This window comes from Alnus glutinosa, chromosome 5, assembly GCF_958979055.1.
Source record: "Alnus glutinosa chromosome 5, dhAlnGlut1.1, whole genome shotgun sequence".
Taxonomy (NCBI): domain Eukaryota; kingdom Viridiplantae; phylum Streptophyta; class Magnoliopsida; order Fagales; family Betulaceae; genus Alnus; species Alnus glutinosa.
The window spans coordinates 3,820,534-3,840,065 of record NC_084890.1 but is presented as its reverse complement, the minus strand read 5'-3'; the positions used below and the strand labels follow the sequence as shown (position 1 = coordinate 3,840,065).

The 19,532-nt window shown below is 36.5% G+C and overlaps 2 protein-coding genes across 2 annotated transcripts; both read right to left on the bottom strand.

The window, feature by feature from the left end:
* Positions 1-6,764: 6,764 nt before the first annotated feature.
* LOC133868267 (cysteine-rich receptor-like protein kinase 25) lies at positions 6,765-11,671 on the bottom strand. Its single transcript, XM_062305081.1, has 5 exons — positions 11,471-11,671; positions 10,129-10,762; positions 9,645-9,785; positions 9,377-9,498; positions 6,765-7,031 (listed from the first exon to the last, which is right to left on the bottom strand). The coding sequence occupies exons 1-5, from the start codon at positions 11,669-11,671 to the stop codon at positions 6,765-6,767; spliced, it is 1,365 nt and encodes a 454-aa protein (XP_062161065.1).
* Positions 11,672-13,935: 2,264 nt separating this feature from the next.
* Positions 13,936-18,944, bottom strand: LOC133868266 (cysteine-rich receptor-like protein kinase 10). The gene is made up of 7 exons (XM_062305080.1): positions 18,158-18,944; positions 16,515-16,655; positions 16,249-16,370; positions 15,716-15,926; positions 15,151-15,388; positions 14,342-14,492; positions 13,936-14,247 (listed from the first exon to the last, which is right to left on the bottom strand). The coding sequence occupies exons 1-7, from the start codon at positions 18,942-18,944 to the stop codon at positions 13,936-13,938; spliced, it is 1,962 nt and encodes a 653-aa protein (XP_062161064.1).
* Positions 18,945-19,532: the final 588 nt, after the last annotated feature.

Genomic DNA, 19,532 nt, shown 5'->3' with positions numbered 1-19,532 from the left:
ACATTTAGATCTGTGTCGAAGGATTTTACAACAAATCCTGATTGAAGGTTTCTCTTAATCTTTTAAGACACTATGTGAGGAGCAAAAAGTTTATATATTATATAAATTAAGAAATGCTAGATGTTCTTCTAGTATATTTTTGGAGTCCTTCTATGCTGATATGACATCTTATTTTTAATAAAAAAAAAATTATATATTAAATCGAAAATACATATTAAATTGCAGTCACGTTTGTTTGGTGATCAAATCAATTGTAATTAATAGTATCGTATGATATTATCACAGACCTATTGAAACTAATTGTATTTTTTTTTTTTTAAGGTCTCTCGTTTAAGTGATGTAAATTGACTATTTAATTTGAATTTCGGTTATGTATTTATTTATTTAGATTGTTTTATTTGATAAAACATGATCAAATGAATTTAAATGAATTTAATTCCTAAGTGACTAATTAATTTGAAATGATTGGTCTTAAAAATTAATTTGACTTTTAAAATTATTATTAAATTTATAATATATCATTATTGAATTATGAGTTAATAATAATCTTGGCCGGTTATCCCTCGAGCATTTCTTCTTCCCAAACTATTAATTTATGCCAGTTTTTTTCAGGCAACGACCTGAAGTGTTTTTAGGGATAGATTTTTTGACCGATTCAAATTCATAGAGCTTTCTTCCATGCATGGTTGCTTGACTAGCTAACTTGGTCTTAAATACTCACGTGGGTGGGACTCACCCACTCAGATGGTTCCCACCCATGTTGTGCTCAACTTATTGTGCACCAAACTTTTTCCAAATCTTAATGATGTATGAGGACAGACGGACAGACAAGCATTCAACTTTGCTTGACTAACTTGGTTGACTAAGATATGAAATTAATTTGCACCCCTTTATATATATATATATATATATATATATATATATATATATATATATATACTTTTTTAACATTTTATTTTTAAATTTATGGGACCATTTTAAGTTATACAAATTTAATAATAAATTTAAGAGTTAAAATATTTTATTTTTTTGCTCCATGTGATATATTTCGTATCGTAAATAGTATCTCGTTTATAGTTAAAAACGAAGATGGTATCTTCGTCCAACTTCCATCCAAAAATTGATGGAAGTCCGATCCACGTCAACACCTCTAAGAAGGTGACACGTATCATATACCTAAATAAAAATTAAAAACTAAAAATAATAAAACTTTTTAAAAAATTAATTTTCAACCCCCCGTTTAGCCCATGCCCGATTGGGGTGGTTCGGCCACCAAAAAAAAAATGTTTAGGGTTTGACCTTTGTCCAGCCAACGGGGGTAGCCGAACCACCCCCAAAGCTCTTCGGGTGGTTTCGGTTACCTCTATTTTGCTCTTTGGGGGTGGTTCGGCCACCTTCAATTTTTGGACGGAAGTTGGACGGATATATCATCTCCGTCTTTAACCATAATCAGGGTACCATCTACAATACGAAATGAACCACAGGCCTAGGGGCACTACTATTTTTTCTTTTTTTTCCTAACGAGTATTTCATGATGTGTCAGGAGGTTTGACACGTCATTAAATTTTAGTGACATGTGATTTGTGACGTGTCTTCTACGTCACTACTAAAAATTTAGTAATGTGCCAATATTTGACATGTCACCAAATTAGAGTTTAATATGGATCATTAATGTTGAATGCTATGTTCAGTAATAAAGGATTGTTGATTTTGTAATAGCTTTTATTGTTAAAAACTTATATTGGGTGGAGAATATAAATAAATGTAAATTACTAATAGCACTAGCTTTAGATTCCAACCATTTTTCTTATATTTAAGGAACAAAATTACTTTTTGCTTCTCTATAAGAAAAACACTCCACAATAGATTTCTTTACCTTTTTCTATATCAATTAAATATTATTTTTTACTCTTATTTTATTCTTTTTATTTCTTTTATATTTTTTCTCTCTTCCCTATATCAATTAAATATACTTTTTTATATTAAAATAATACATAGGGAATGAATAGTAGACATGTATATATAGAGAATTACTATTCATTCTCAACCCTCTCATCTAAATATAGGGCATCTGTTGTGTGAGGTTTTTTGATTTTTTTCATAAATATTTTTTTAAATATAGAGAAGGGAACCAATATAGGGTAACTGCTGCTAATGCTCTAAGTAAGATTGTGTTATATAAATGATTATGAATCTCACTATTTTTTAACTTTTGATTAACCTCATATGATTCATCTTCCTTTGGAACCATTAACTTTTCGACAAGCTGCGGCTAAACCGGAGTGGTGTGATGCAATGTGCAGTGAATACAGTGCTTTAATGAATAATCAGAAGTGGACTTTCTGTCCATGACTTACTAGTAATCATAATGTGGTGAGAAACAAATGAGTATTTATTGAACAAATCACTCATATTTTATTGAGCATAGAGAGGAATAGAGTGGTCAGTAGGATCTTGTTATAAATATGTTATATTGTAACTCTAAATTATTATTGAAATAGTCGCACTCTTGTGAACGTAAACATATTACCGAACAATGTAAATCTGTGCCTTGATTTTCTTTTGCTCTCTCTTTAATTTCATATTATTCATCATTGTTGTGCACAGTAACAATAGTATCTATTCACACCGATGATAATGACTCCGATATGTTAACGAAGGCTCTAGCAAGGGAGAAGCTTAAGACTTGTCGCTTGATCGCCGGGATGGCGAATCCCTCCACCTAGTCGAGAAGGGGGAGATTTGTTGGGTTTGGGTTTCCCTCCTAAGTGAGGATGGCCCAATGCTTGTCTATGTTTTAGCCCATGGGTAGAGAGGCCCAAGGAGGGTTAATAACCCTACCTTTTACTGTAGCAAACAGTAGAGAGAGTGTGAAATTAGAAAACAAAAGGAGAGAAGAAGGCTGCCGTCAATTTTCTGGAACTTCTGTCCAGATTTCATCAAGTGCTCCGATCAACGAGCATTTGTGGTCCGATTGAGCTGAAATTTTGTGGGGATGTTCATGACACGTGAATCTTCATTGTGAACGGTGGAGATCAGATTCTGAGCATCCGGTGGTTGTCTTTCAGCCCGTGAACAGTAGCCTCCTCTTTGGTGAGATTTTTCCTTTATTCTTGTAAAAGTTGATTTGAGCGAAGAAATTGTATTTCTTGAAGATAATCTCTAATTGTATGCCTCTAGTTGAGACTAGAGAAGATTCATGTATTCCCGTAATTGTTGATAGTGGAATTGTTTGAGTGACCCAGTGGTTTTTCGTTCTCACACCGAGAAGGTTTTCCACTTAAAAATTGTGTGTCTTGTGCTTGTGATATTTGGATATATATATATATATATATATATATATATATATATTTTGCATATATATTGCTCTATTTAGTAGTTTCCTTGTAGATTCACACAAAGAGGAAGTTTGGGTATCGTTGTTATTCCCATCAAGACGTTCTTGCTACCCTCTTAAATGGCGTCAAACCAAAAATATTTCCAACGTTTGGTTCACTCTCCTCGGGCTTTAAAATGATGACATTTGGGTTAATAAGAACCGCTGTAGTTTTACAGAAGCCGAATGCAAACATATTTGTTTTCACTACAGCATTTTATTAAGCACATCCACTTCCAAACGCGCGTCTATGTATATCAGTATATATATGTATGTAGACATGTTGGACCAAAGTTAGATTCTAGGTAGCAGATAACTAAGACAGACAACGTACACCACGCTTCCTCACACTATCGAGGGTGTATTTGAGTGATCGATGCTTCATCAACAGGAAATGGAACTGATTGGGTTGTCGAATCGGCATGCGCCACTTCCTTTGTTTTCATGTTCCTCTTTGCTCTACTCCGATACAAAAATGCCGGCTGCTGCGGCAACTGCAGGCTAACAGAGTGACTGTCGAGCATGAGAACTACTGTTGCCATTGTTGGTTGGCTGGCTGGATCCTCCTGGACACACAAAAAGCCAATATGGATGCATCTAATGACTTCATTTATTGAAAATGAATCTCTTATTGTTGGATCCAACAGTTTCAAGGGGGTTCCATTCTTCCACTGTTTCCACATCTGCAATAATTCAATAAACAATATTCAGAATCCTTATCTTTTCCCCCTTTTTCAGTTGTGATTGATTAATAGTTCTTTTTCTCTTCAGCACTAGGAATCGATTACATTGGCTTTCACAAAGTAAAGCAAAATTTAAATAATCTGATCCATACTCACAAAGCTTAAGAGGTCCTCATCATGTTCTGATTGGTAGAAACAATTGTTCATTTTACCACTGATAATCTCTAGAAATAGGACGCCAAAGCTAAGTACATCGGACTTCATCGAGAATCGTCCATGCATTGCATACTCTGAAGACATGTAACCACCACAAACCAAAACCACCATTGTAATAATTTTATATTAAAAAATAAAAAACCAAGAAGTAACAGCTCATGGGCAAATTTGTCTCCTAATAATTTCAGTTCAAACAGAACTCTCAAATTACCAAGGTTGCAACTTTTTCTTATCAACAATTCTCAAAATTAAGCTATTAGAGCACTAGTAGCAGATGCCCTGTAAGTAGTTTTATTCCCTAAAATAAGGAAAATTTGAAAAAAAATTACAAAAAAAACAAGCCACAGCAATTGCCCTATTTTAGGGCTCCATGTTTGGGTAGCTACCGTGCTACCCAATACCCAATCCCTTATTTTAATAAAAAAAAAAAAAAAAAAAAAAAAAAAAAAAAAAAAAAAAATTCTCTCTCCACTCTGGCTCTATCCTTCACGCAGAGGAACTTGACTTCGACTTGAACAACTTTTGTCCAAGAATGATGTTCCCTATTGCACTCTTCCTCTTCTTGTTCCTCTCTCTCCGCTTCTCTATCCTCCTGACTGCGTGTTTGTTGTATTCACTGTTCTCCCCCGCGTCTCAACCTCCAAATCTGATGTGTTCCTCTTTCAACAATGGTAGAAACTAGACTAGTGCTGAGATGGGTTTGGAAGCTGGGATTTAGGCAAATTGGGGTCCTGGATGAACTGGACCTGGGAGAAAAAGACAGCCACGATTTTGACCGAGAGAAATTGAGAAGAAGATGAAGAAGGGTTGTTGTGTTGAAGAAGAAGACGAAGAATGGGTGTTTGAAGGGACAAACAAGACGTTGATGAGAGAGAAATTGAGAAAAAAAAATACTTTTGAATAAAGTTAAAAAAAAAAAAAAAAGTAAAAGTAAAAGGTAAGAAAAATATTATTTTAATATATAGAGAAAGATAAAGGGAAACTGTTGTGGGGTGTTTTTATATAGGGAGAAAAAAAGTGGTTTGATTTCCTAAATTTTTCCTAAAATAAGGAAAATGGTTGGGAATCTGCTGCTAGTGCTCTTAGAAAATAAAGAGAAGGCAAAACATACAGAGAAGCAGGGAAAGAGAAGAGGAAGAACACATGAAAAAATTAAGGACTACATTGTTGCTAGATTTCATTACATGTTCTGATTACAAACTAGTCTAATATATAGACTTGAGAAAGGGTTAAGAACCAGAGGATAAAGGGAAAAACTAAATGAGAAATACAAGAAGGTATGTGTGGAAGATTTGAGGAATGGTCTTTAAACTGGCATGAATTACTTGCTACTGCAGAGGAGTGGGCTTGCTGCAGATATGCTTGACTTGCTGTGGATGACTTGCTGCAGATATGGCTTGCAGATCTTGGATGACTTGTTGTAGAGGTTAATCCTCTAATATTCCCCCGCAAACTGATGGTAGGAATTTCCTTCGGTTTGACTATTGCTTCTAATGAACATTTTTTTTAAAAAAAAAAATAGAAACTAAACATAGAAAATACAACCAAAAGGTCTAAGAACAGCAAGCTTACAAAAAAGAAGGGAAATACATAAAAGAAACAAAGATACAAAAGAGAAATAAAACACATAAAAGAAACAAAGACAGGAGAAAAGGTGCAAACCAGAAATAGGGTCAACTATGGGCCAAGATAAGAAAAGAGGCAAATGTCTTGAAAATAAGCTTGGGACTTTGACATTTTTCACAAGCAATTGGACCATCAATGGGTCAAAAAAAAGCACCATCAAAGGGCTGACATGGGCTTGGGCCTTTGGACATTTGCTACAAGCGAGACATTGGGTCTACAATAGACTAAAAAAGGAGTCAACTAAGTGTTGACATGGGCTTGGGTCTTTAGAAATTTACCACAACCTAAACAATAGACAGACAATGGGCCAAAAGGAAGGGTGTCAACTATGAGAGAGACCTCATTTTTAATTTCATAAACTGCTAGCATCGAGTGATGCTTTTGAGGACACACCGAGGCAAAACAAAGAAAATGATATGAGAAGAAATATGAGAGGAAGAAAGAGAGGAAGACTTCTAGCATTTTTGATGCTTTTGACTTTGAGGGGATACTGACCAAAATAAAACAAAGAAAAGAAGAAGAAAAAAAAAAAAAAAGGAGAGAAAAGAAATGAAAAGAGAGAGGGAGACTGGTTATAAGGATAGGAAAGAAAAAGAGAAGAAAAGATAGAAAAGAATAAGGGCATTGAGCTGCTGGCAGGAAAATAAAGGAGAGGAAGACGTGTTAGAGCATTCCTAGCAGCTTTCCTTTCCTTCCCATCCATATTTTCCTAAATATAGGGAACAAAACTACTTTTTGCTTCCCTAAAAAAAAACACCTCACATCAGCTTCCATTTTTCTTATATCAATTAAATAATATTACTTTACTTTTTCTTTAAACTTTTTTATTATTTTATTATTTTATCAGTTCTCTCTCTCCCTCATCAGTAATCGACAACTTCCATGAACAGTTGTCGCTGGAGACACTGACGCCGGAGTGGGTGAGCCGAAGGCCGGTGATGGGTCGGTCTCAAATTTCCCAAGAGCCCTTTGGTTGCGCCGCCAGAAACTGCTACGTTTTGCGCCATCAGAAACCCAGGCATCGAGACCTTTCCGACACCGACTGCCTCCTTTGCTACGCCACAAGCCGCACCAAGCTTCCTCGCTGCCTCCTGTCGATCTCTGCACGCATTTACCTCAACGGTTGCTTCCTATGTATGATAGCTACAGCTTCTACCAAAATCGGTTAACCCTTTGATCGACACTATCAACTATAACTCCAAAAGTGGTTTGGTCGTGGATGAAGTAGGGAGGGTTGAGTTTGTGAATTCAGATGGGTTTGTGATTGAGAACGTGACAAGGACTGCTGTCACAAACGGAGGTTTTGGGTTGCGAAAGAAAATGGCCGAATGAAGAAGAAGACAAGAAAGGAGCTGCGAGCTGCCTAAAAATATGTGAGAGGAGAGAAAAGTTTTTTTTTTATGATTATAATAAAGGATGAGAATGCTACAGTGCTTCCCAGGGAACAGAAAAATGTAGGGAAGCTGCTGTGGGTGACTTTTTGTGACTTTCTTAAAATTTTTCTTAAAATTTACGGAACAGACCCCTTACAGAGAAGCTGCTGTGAATGTTCTTAGGCACGGGAGGGAGGGAGACCTGAAAATTTTTGGAGAGGGATACTTTCCTGGAAGACGTGCCTGAAGACTGAAAAGAAGCTAAAGAGGGTATGGGCTAGGAGCTGCTGGCTGACACGAGATGGGCTAGCTGCTACTGACTCTGGATTTTTTTTTTTTTGAGAGGGAAAAATTAAAAGGTCGGATGATTAAAAAGAGGAGACATGAATAGAGGGAGACTTGGAGATAACTACAACTATTGTTTATCTCCTACTCCAATCATAATTGTAAATCCAAGTTGAAAAATAACGTGACTCTTAAATTAACGCGAGTGTGTGATCAGTTGTGAACAAAATATATAAGTACGGAATTTAAAGGAAATAGATATTTGGTTAACGAAGTGGAAACTCATTTAAGAAAAAAACCACTCCGAAGCAGCCAAACCTAGAATATCCATTATTCAGAAGACAAAGCTACTTACAAAGCACTCGTACTCACATACCTTCGATACAGTAGTCATACCTTTAACTCTGACACGTAACCCAACGTGAACGTCTCCCAACCAGGTCTCCTACCTGAAGGGGTCTTCAATGGAATCCTTTAACTTCACAGGTTGATCAAATCATACACAAATATTCTAAAAGAGCTAGCAAATATCTCTGTTGCTGCCTAAACACCCTCTCTTAGTACACAAGAATTCAATACCGAATTCTCTAAATAATACAAGCCTAGAGACCTCTATATATAAACTTCAGAAAACCAAGTACTGATAGAAGTTGTAAACACTAGGTGACGTCTGGACTACAAGCAGCAACCGACTTCTATTCACGCGGTCAGACGCATTTGTTCAGTAAATCGAGTCTTCTCGTTTGGACATTGTTGCCCTGGCATTCGGGCGGTTGCTTGCCTCTGTTCCACTGTTCACAACCATCGCAATCCCGTTCGGACTTTTCATCGAAAATGTGCTTTCGGGTCTAGGTGTCCGATGGGCTGTTCGGACGCTTGTGCGAACAGGTACTCCCGATGGCTGGTGTCCGCTGACGTGTTCGGACACTTTTTCGAACACTGATGAGCGTCCGAACTCTTCCTTTATCTGTTTGGACGGTAGCTAGGGAACCGACTTGCTTAGCTGTAATTCGCACAAACTCTTCTGGATCAACCAGAAATTGCCTTCTTCATGTTGTTGACACTGACATTGCAATATTAAGGCTCTTTCCAAGTTGTGCAAGTAATTCTGAATATCTGAAAGACTCTGGAATATTTCGACATCCTTGTTTTGGCAGCAGACTTACATAAAGTGATTTTGTCAACCAAAATGTAGCCAATTATAAAATACTAACACAAGTATATAAATAAAGGACCATAGTGAAGAATAATTGACACATTGATTGATTAATATAATTCATCAATTCGTAAGTTGAAAAATTGCAACTCAAATTTAATAAATATTTTTGTGAAAGGAACAAGAATGTGCAAAGTTAATTGTGAGAAATATTCAACAGAAAATATTTGGTTTTCTCAAGCTTATACTTCTATCTATTCTATTGATTTGAGAATAGTTTGTGAGTTCATACTCATAGTCATAATTAGTCATCAAAAAGGAGGAGTTTAATGCCACACATAAGTGAGAGTATTAAAATATAAATGAAATAATTAAGCTTTTGAAGTAAGTGATAATTTAACCCTTGAAAATATACTTTAACCTCTGTAGGGTGCATATGAAGCTATCTAATTCACCTCTCATTTTAATTAAATATTTCATGTGTTGACCTCACTTATATAGTATTTAGGAGTTTAATGTCACACATAAGTGAAAGTATTAAAATATAAATTAAATAATTAAGCTTTTGAAGTATGTGATAATTTAACCCTTGAAAATATACTTTAACCTCTGTAGGGTGCATATGAAGCCATCTAAACTTAGCATGCTAAATAACTCTTACCTTATAAACCGCGCCAAATCCTCCTTCACCAATCTTGTTATCATCTGAGAACTTGTCCGTGGCAGCTTCAATTATATCCAAATCAAATTGCAAGGACTCTATGGTTGTAATTTCATCTCCAACTAAACATCGAAATAGTAAATACAATAATTCTTAAAATGAAAAGATTTCAATCGCAAATTTTTGACACCACAAAGACGACTTTTTTTAAAAAATAAAAAATAAAATTAATTATTTCGTGATTAAAGATTTTTTTTTTTTCCTTCACCATTTTCTTCGGATAAAGTGTAGCATTTCTTCCTTGCTCTCCTCCGAAGGAAGCAATAGGCAATGAAGAAAAGAACCACAGAGACAGAAATTGCGATAACAATGGTGACAATTATTGTCAGGGACGACATTTTGCTTCCTCCTGCATACAACAATATGTATCATTAATCGACATGCTACTGATCCGTCAGATCGATTAAGGTAGTCCATTGTCAAAACTACTGCTTTCCTGCGTAAATAGCAATATCAGACAGATTATACTGAAGTGGCGGCCCAACCTCAAAAGCATAATATATCACATGGTAGTGTCTTCTCCGTTACGATTAGTTTTTAAGTTCATGTTGATGGTTAGAGACCTTAGTGAAAAGAAGTCAGGAGTACAAAAATTCTTAAAAATCCCAGATTTAAAAAATAAAAAAAAATAAAAAAATCCAATTTTTACAACAAATTGATGCTGTTATAGAGAATCAGTGTATTTTTCATACCTGGAGCAGGAGGAGGAAATGCAGGCGAAGCAGCTGTGAAGTTGTAAAATGAGTACAATTCATATCTAATATTACAACTTGGTAGCAGAACCCTTCCGCCTTGTTTTCCACCACAGCACATAGGCAGACCTCCTATGGCGCTTTGGAAACATACTTCGCAATCGGATTCAGTCAGGTCCGGCGTGCACTGCACGAGGCTGTACAGCGTCTGTGAACTGTTGAACGCCTCTTCCTCCGTCGCAAATTTCATGGCCGTCAAAGAATTCGACGCCAGGGTCGCCAGCGAATTCATTGTCCTGGACAACAACTCATTGAAGCGGTCACTCTCTGCCTCTAGGATAACCTGCGTGCTCGACATGGATACCGCGGGCACTACGTTTACGGTGGCGAAGATGGGTTGGTTGGAGCAACGTAACAGGCACTCGTCGTACCATATTATAGCCACTTTGTCTAAGGGGCAGCGTCCTAGTATCTCTATGGTTCCGTTGGCAACGCAGTCTTGACAGACGGTGGGGTTGACATCACCACGGCACAAAAAGAGCCCGGAGACTTCGCCAGCGGAGGCGTTGGAGAACCCAGTGGCCCGTGTGGCGTTAGAGGAAAGAGGACGATGTCGAGATTGGATTGGTAGGTGCTGTAGGCAGTGAAGAAGGTTGAGTTTGAACAATAATGAGAGTTGTAAGTGGGTGCTGCTTCATTGCCACTGGCAAGGCTAAGCAACAAAATCACGAAGAGAGACGAAAGGAATATAAGAAACTTGAAAGAAGCCATTTTTGGGCAGGGTTCGTTCATCAGTTAATCAACATCTAATGTCTCTTCCATTCCATGTTTGTTTCATCTTTTGTTTTGGTTGCGTAATAAGTTTCGTCAATGAGATGCAGTTACGACGAGGACACGTGTGGTGAATCTGGTCAACAAAGGCTGCTTTGACTTTTTTTGGCTTTTAGTTTGAAAAGGAAAATTACAATGTTACGTGTCGTCAAAGTCATAACTCGATCCAAATTTTTTTCAAACTTTTTATATATTATTAGTGACATTGATGTAGCAGGTGAGAACCGACAAAATCACATTTTCTTTTTTTAAAGAGATTTTCGCCAAACTTTTTTAATGCATTTAAAAAGCATACGAAAAGGATAGATAACAATTTTATAGACTAAAATTAGAGGAACTAAAATTAAAGGAAGTTCTTCTGTTCAATTTGAAGGAACTAAAATTAATTTTTACCGAGCAAATTACGTACCCATGCTTTTTATAACGTACCTGGAGGAAGAGAAGGAGATACTGCCGTCAGATTGTAAAATGGATACAACTCGTATCTAATATTAGAACTGGGAAGCAGAACCTTTCCGCCTTGTTTTCCCGAGCAGCACTGAGGAAGAGAGCCTACGGCGCTTTCCAAGCAACGCATACACAGATCCGCGCTCATCTCCGGCGAGCACTGCACCATGCAGTACAGCGTCTGTGAGCCCGTAAAGTTTACTTCAGCTGACCCAAATTTCTTGTCCGATTGAGAATTAGCGGATCGCGTCGCCAGCGACTTCATCGTGGTTGACAACAACGCGTTGAAGCGGTCCAGCTCTAGGACGTTCTGGGTACTGGTCGGCAAGTTCTGGTAAGGCACCTAGTCGTTCAGGTAGGACTCGTTGGAGTACTGTAGCGTGCACTCGTCGTACCAGATTAGCCCCACCTTGTCGGAGGGGCAGCGATTTCTTATATCTGTCATGGCAGTAGATATGCAGTTTTGATAAAGGTCAGGGGTTAGATCAGCCCGGCAGAGCAAACGGCCGATGACGACGTCGGGAGGGGCCTGGCCGGCCTTGGTTGTGTAGAAGCCGTTGGGGCGGGTGGCGTTAGAGGAAAGAGCGGAGAGGAGGAGGTTGAGGTTGGCTTGGTAGGTGCTGTTGGGAGTGAAAAAGCTTGAATTTGAGCAAGTGTGATCGGCGTAAGTAGGTGCTGCTTCGGTGGTAATTAGGCTAACAAGCAAGGTTAAGAGGGAGAGAGTGATCACAAGGCATATGGGAAATTTGAAGGAAGCAGCGCCGGCCATGTTGGTGATTATTCTGGCTGATCACTCTGTTACTTGCAAATTTGCAAGTGTCTTCAGCTTCACTTTACCAATCTTTCTTCCACTTCGTGCGGCTTTATTTGGTTTATTATGCAGATAAGACTGGAGAGGCAGGAAGGGGTTGACTATTCTGTATGCGGGTTGAAAAAAAGAAAAAGAAGAAATTACACGATTAAAGTTTGGACTTTACTAGCCATCTACACGTATGTGGTTTGGAGTATTACATATTCGTATGGTAAATTTTTCAACTTACTGACTTCTAACTCACGCTACTAATATATATTCCTTACAAATGGATTCCGTGAAGCAGCATTTGGGTCAGTTCACAGAAATAAAGCAACAATTGGTTGAGATCAACACCAGTATACATGCCCTGTTAGAAGAGAGACGGTCAAGATCAGATAGGGGTGGGTGTTGGGTATATCGGTGTCGGAAACACCATAAACAATGAAAAGGAAAGAAGAAGGAATGAAACCATTATATGAAATCTGAGAGAGCGAAAAACGACCACTTTCTAGGAAATTAAATTCACATGAAAGATCCTAAAGCGCATCAAAGATCTAATAAGAAAAAGTAACAAAATTCAACAACACAGACAAGGTCACAAGAGAATGAAGAGAGAGGAAGGAACTTTAGAAATGCAGGAGGGGGGGATACATATTGATGTCAGAAGATGAAAAAAAAAAAATCCCAAATTTCAGAGATGCAGAAAAGCGAACTCCAAAGAAAGAGAGTGGATGAGTGAATGAGTACCAGAGACTCGGCCACCACTACAGACTCAGCCACCCAACCACCTTGACCTGACCGAATGACCCTCACCACCCTCTAACTCCATAAACCACAGTGACTGAGGCGGGAGAGAGAGAGAAAGACGGGGCGGGCTAGGCGTGGGCGGCTGAGCAAGGGAAGCAGATGGGCGTGAGGCTTGAGCGGCAGGGAGGGAGTGATCTAGGGTTAGGTTAATCATCATCGCGTGTGTATGGACCTTCAACATCAAATGATGTGGTTTGGGAAAAAAATCAAATATAGAGTACCAAAACAGCATCGTTTTACTCATTATCAAAACGATGTCGTTTTGATAACGAGTAAAACAAAGTTGTTTTGGTACTCGGGTTGGTAACCAACAAAAAACTTCTCACCAATTACTAACCGACAACAATTTCGAAAATTATTTTTATTCCAATTTTCAAATTTTAAATTTTATAGTAGGCGGTCGAAGGTGATTCGGTGGCGGTCGACGGGTTTTCAGTAGTCAGTAATGGAATAATTTGCACACCCCTAAGATCAAAAAAGGAAGATAGGCGTGAAAAAAGCATGAAATTTCCAAGGTTTTCTAAACCTAAAATCTCTCTCGTTGCGTGTTTGCGAAAACATTAACCTAATAGTTTTAAAGTAGGCTTTTTTTTTTCAAACTCCTGCTTCTAAAGAGTAAGAAATGTAAGGGACATATTAGTAGTGTGAGGGGGTTGAAGTTTGGATTAGTGGATTAGAAGGGGTCCACTTGATTAACCGATTGGGTCTGTAAAAGGGAGATCCAATAGGTAATAGGCGACTGAAGAAATTAGTAGGAAGTTATATCTTTCATTCATTCAATTCCATACATTTCCATCCCAATCACTTCATACGTTTATTACATTCTACAATTCATACTCTGTATCCATTCATAATACAGATTACATATAAAAAAATATGTTAAGAGTTCCACAACTTACTAACATATACTGATTTCAAAGAACAGCAAACTATCGAGGGTATATTTCAGTGAATGATGGTTCATTAACAGACAACGAAATTGATGAGTTGTCCACTGCCTTGCTCGGCATGGTTCTACTTTGAAGTAAAAATGCTGGCTGTTTAGGTAATGGCAACGTAACTGCAGAGTAACTGTTAAGCATGAGAACTATTGTCGCCATTGTTGGTCGGTTTGCAGGATCTTCCTGAACGCACAATAAGCCCATTTGGATGCACCTCACGACCTCATTTCTTGAACAAGAATGTCTCACAGTGGGATCCAACAATTCCAAGGGTGTACCACTCCTCCATTGTTTCCAAGCCTGCATTCGTTCATTCAAAATAAGCACCATATATTATTTACTTTATTTTCATAAAAGCAACACAAAAAATTGAAATTATACGATCCATACTCACATAACTCAGCAGGTCCTCAGCAAGTTCTGATTGATAAGAACGGCTGTTCTTCTTCCTACTTATAATCTCTAGCACTAAGACTCCGAAGCTAAAAACATCTGACTTTACGGAGTATCGGCCATGCATAGCATATTCTGAAGGCATGTAACCACTACAAACCAAAACCCCATCAAAACAACAATTGAAGTAAAAAGATGAGGTAAAAATTATCCAAGGTTGTTCATAGTATCATATTAGTAGAATCCTATCAGAACAACAACTGAAGTAAAAAGATGAGACAAAAATTTTCCAAGGTTTGTTCATAGTATAATATTAGTTTTATAATTTAGTTTATCTCAAGCTAAATGATCTCCTAGGATAATGTATTGTGAGTATACGAGTAAGTGTTGAATTCCACATTGAGTAAAGACAAATAGAGTATTAGTAGTTAATATACATAAGTGAAACCAAACTTATTAGAATAAGCTTTTGGGTTGGAGTGATGTCTAAAAATGTATATTAATGTGTTTTTGTGGACTACAATAACCATACATTTTCCTTTTCGGTAATTCTCACATGAAAAAATGTTGTGTGCACACTTGTGCTTGTCATATCCCACATTAAGAAAGTACAAAGAAAAACAATAGTTAATATACTTAAGTGTACCTACACCCATTAGCTTAGGCTTTTGGGTTAGAAGTAGGGTCTTAGTATATGTATGTTAACTTACTCTTGTTGGACTCCTTAATGTTTCTCTCCCCAACAGAAAGATAATAGAGTTTTGTTGATCTAGATTATTATGCAAAGATGAAATAAACGTAAAAACTTACTATGTTCCAACAATTTTTCTTGTATTTGCTTGAGTTTGATCTGCTACAAATATCCTTGCCAAGCCAAAATATGAAATCTTTGGATTCATATTGTCATCTAACAAAATATTGCTAACTTTGAGATCACGATGGATAATTCTAATCCGAGAATCTTCATGAAGATAAAGAATCCCACGAGCTATTCCTTCAATAATCTTATAACGTCTTGACCAATCCAATTGTCTTCGGTTTATAGGATCTATTATTTTGTCAAAATTACTCAAGTTAGAATTAAAGGGGTGAAATTCAACAGATTAAGAAAATGTAAGTTCAAATCCCTTAATGAAAAGTACTTCAAAAAAAAAAAAAAAAAAAACTTTAGTCTCTCATTATTTCATAGAGCTTCAGCTCCTTAGCTTTGATTCAGTTTGTGAATAGTTCATGGTAAATGAATTATTAAAGGATTTGCAAGTCATTAATATCATGTATTCTTCAACGTCTATTCATGCATGCATTCATATAGATATAAAATGAATGGTTAAAAAGGAAAAGAAGTGGACGTAATATAAGTTCAGATTGACCCAACCGAATAAAAAGTAATCAAGGCTTTTGTTGGGCACGTATTCATAGACAAGTAACTTTTCTTTTCCTTCCTCGCAAAATCCTAGTAGCCTCACTAGATTTCTGTGATGAAGCTTGGCTATCAATACAACCTCATTCTTGAATTCTGTTGCACCTTGTCCGTGTCTTCCAGATAGCCTCTTCACGGCAATTTTTTGTCCATTAAAAAAGGTACCCTGTGTTAGAATATAAATTAAATGATTAAATTCATTTTCTTCCTATCAACTTCAGTTTTTGGGATAAGAGCTGAACATATGGTATCGGAGCGGAAGTCATGAGTTCGAACCATATTTCTATATATAATTCACCTCTCATTTTAATTAAATATTTTACGCATTGGCCTCACTTATATATTAATGAGGAGTTTAATGCCACACATAAGTGAGAGTATTAAAATATAAATTAAATAATTAAGCTTTTTTAACACCTTGAAAATATACTTTAACCTCTGTAGGGTGCATATGAATATCTAAACTTAGCATGCTAAATAATTCTTACCTTATAAACCACGCCAAATCCTCCTTCACCAATCTTGTTATCATCTGAGAACTTGTCCGTGGCAGCTTCAATTATATCCAAATCAAATTGCAAGGACTCTATGGTTGTAATTTCATCTCCAACTAAACATCCAAACAGTAAATACAATAATTCTTAAAATGAAAAGATTTCAATCGCAAATTTTTGACACCACAAAGACTTTTTTTTTTAAAAAAAAATAAATTAATTAATTATTTCGTGATCAAAGAATTTTTTTTTTCCTTCACCATTTTCTTCGGATAAAGTGTAGTGTTTCTTCCTTGGTCTCCTCCGAAGGAAGGAATAGGCAATGAAGAAAAGAACCCCAGAGATCACAGCAATTGGGATAACAATGGCGACAATTGTCAGCGACGACATTTTGCTTCCTCCTGCATGCATACAACATATGCATCATTGGCATGCTACAGATTAACAAGATAGTCCATTGTTCTGTGGCTGGCAATGACCAATGGACTTTTGATTGGGAATAAATTCTAGAGCAAGGGAATGGGAGAATGGTGGGGCAAGAGCCTAAGAGCTGTGGTTTGTGGTTTGTAAATTGGCTTGAAGAGCTACAGTTTATACTGTGGAGGCAAAGGATAAAGTGTAAATGTACAGGATCCTCAAATATCCTCAAAATATCCCCCATTGAGGAGGGTAACTGGGTAACTGTACGTACAAGATACTTTGTAATTTCCCCTTTCCCCTTTTTCCTCCGTTGAATTAAAAAAAAAAAAAAACATTAATAATCTCAAATGATAGATAGTAAGATATATTAATTGAATTGAAATATCAAAAGAAATTATAAATTGGAGTAATGTTATACATACATCTGATTTTTTTTTAACATTTGCGGTATGAAAATCAATTTTTTATTAGAAGATCACGCCACATATTCTTTTATAAAAATGAAGAGTGATAAATAGAATTTCTCTGTAAATTAATATTATTAGATTGAAGAAATAAGTGTAATTCTACAAAAATTAAATATGATTTCTACTTTTTTGTCTTTAAGTACGAACTCTTCAAAGGCAAAAGAGAAATAGACGTGACGTGACTCTCTTTCAATTGAAAAACCAAAAAACCCCATGTATTATTGATTATTAATTTTTCTTTTTTTAGGAGAAACTTCTTTTTTTTTTTTTTTTTTTTCCAATTTTTAGGAGAGCCTATATTTGCTCTTTTTAACTACTAACAAATTTGTAATGCCTCTCAATTTTAATTTTTGCAATATTTCTCAATTTATCATTGGTTATAATATATGTCTCCTTTTGATACATTTTGACAAAAACATTTTTAATAAAAAAAAAAGACAATTTATAAAAAAAAAATACAAGTAATATTTATTGCACAACTCTTACGCAACTTTTGTACAACTGTAACTACTTTGTTCTTTTGTAATGATCAACCATGAGATGTATTTTTCTATATGTGAAGCCTAAATTTTCAATGGTTGATCTTTAAAAAAAATTATTAGAATTATGTAACAAACATTACTCTTTTTTTTAAACATTATTATTTTTATCACTTTGAACACACAAGAAAACATTACAGATGATAAATTAGAAGACATTGTAAAAATTAAATTGGAAGGGACATTACAAATTTGTTGATAGCTAAAGGGAGTGTGGTTTTTCCTATTTTTAAAATAATACAATATTTTTAAAACTCGTAGATTTGGAAAAATGGCCACTGAGAATTAGATTTTTTTTTTTTTTTTTTTTTTTTTATGGATAAGGATCCATCGTGATTTACTAGTTCTAATGGTTACTTTAAAAAAATTTATTTGGGCATATACATGGTTACGTCTTAATGTAAAGGTTTCATATCTCTTACTAATAACCTGGAGATCGAGGTAATTGAGTGAATCACGGACAATCTATTTTCATACCTGGAGGAAGAGGAGGAAATGCAGGCCAAGCAGCTGTGAAGTTGTAAAATGGGTACAATTCATATCTAATATTACAACTTGGTAGCAGAACCCTTCCGCCTTGTTTTCCTTTACAGCACGAAGCAAGATTTCCTATGGCGGCTCGGAGACATCTATAGCAATCGAACACAGTCAGGTCCGGAGTGCACTGCACGAGGCTGTACAGCGTCTGTGACAGCGCCTGTGAACTGTTGAATTCCTCTTCCTCCGTCGCAAACTTCTTTCCCGTCAAAGAATTCGACGCAAGAGTCGCCAACGAATTCATTGTCCTGCCCATCAACACGTTGAAGCGGCCTATCTCTGCCTCTAGGATAACCCGCGTGTTCGGCAGGAATTTCCCGGGCGCGTCGTTAACGGTGGCGAAGATGGATTCGTTGGAGTAACGTAACAAGCACTCGTCGTACCATATTATAGCCCCAATCTGAAAGGGGCAGCTTTGTAGTATCCCTTTGGCTGCGTTGGCAACGCAGTCTTGACAGACTGTGGTGTTGACGTCACCACGGCACAAAAATAGCCCGGAGACCTCGCTAGCGGAGGCGTTGGAGAACCCAGTGACCGGAGTGGCTTTAGAGGAAAGAGAAGAGAGGACGAGGTCGAGATTGGATTGGTAGGTGCTGTTGGCGGTGAAGGTTGTGTTTGAGCAAAAGTGATAGCTGTAAGTGGGTGCTGCTTCATAGCCACTGGCAAGGCTAAGCAACGAAATCACGAAGAGAGACGAAAGGAATGTAAGAAATTTGAAAGAAGCCATTTTTGGGCAGGGTTCGTTCATCAGTTAATCGATCGATCTCTGCAGTCTCTTCCATTCCATGTTTGTTTCATCAATGAGATGCAGATAATGCAATTGGGGCCTTTTGACTATGGTCAACAAAAGCAGCTTTGATTATTTTGCTTGCCTCTAGGTAGACGGAGAGATCTTTTTTCCAAATTTAAAAGATACGCCAGGGAACAGGGCGGACGGAAGAAGTTGCACTTTTAGAACATCCAATTTATAAAATTTACATTTATAAATAAGGTGTTTTCATTTATATTGAATTGATTAATATTTCTTATATAACTCTTGTACAATTTTAACAATATATATATATATTTTTTTTTAAGAACAACTATTGAATATTTAAGGCCTACATATAGAAAAATAAATCAAATGGTTTATCATAAAATAAAAAAAATAAATAAATAAAAAATAAAAAAAAATTAATTAAAGTTGTGCGAGAGTTATGTAAAAATATTTGTGCAAGAATCATTACTCGATTGAATTTTTTGTTTTTAAACCGACATGTCAACCACTTATTGGATACGTAAAATATGAGTTTTACACCAAATCTTGATAGAATGT

Bases quoted from the DNA above. Each gene is read 5' to 3' on its own strand.
- LOC133868266 (XM_062305080.1), bottom strand. From the start codon at position 18,944: ATGGCTTCTTTCAAATTTCTTACATTCCTTTCGTCTCTCTTCGTGATT. The intron at 16,656-18,157 runs GTATGAAAATAG...GTATGCATGCAG, and splicing joins ATTTCCTCCTCTTCCTCCAG to GAGGAAGCAAAATGTCGTCG. The intron at 14,248-14,341 runs GTGAGTATGGAT...GAACGAATGCAG, and splicing joins CTGAGGACCTGCTGAGTTAT to GCTTGGAAACAATGGAGGAG.
- LOC133868267 (XM_062305081.1), bottom strand. From the start codon at position 11,671: ATGAAGTCGCTGGCGACGCGATCCGCTAATTCTCAATCGGACAAGAAA. The intron at 9,786-10,128 runs GTATGAAAAATA...TGTTGTATGCAG, and splicing joins ATTTCCTCCTCCTGCTCCAG to GAGGAAGCAAAATGTCGTCC. The intron at 9,499-9,644 runs GTGAAGGAAAAA...TTCGATGTTTAG, and splicing joins CACTTTATCCGAAGAAAATG to TTGGAGATGAAATTACAACC.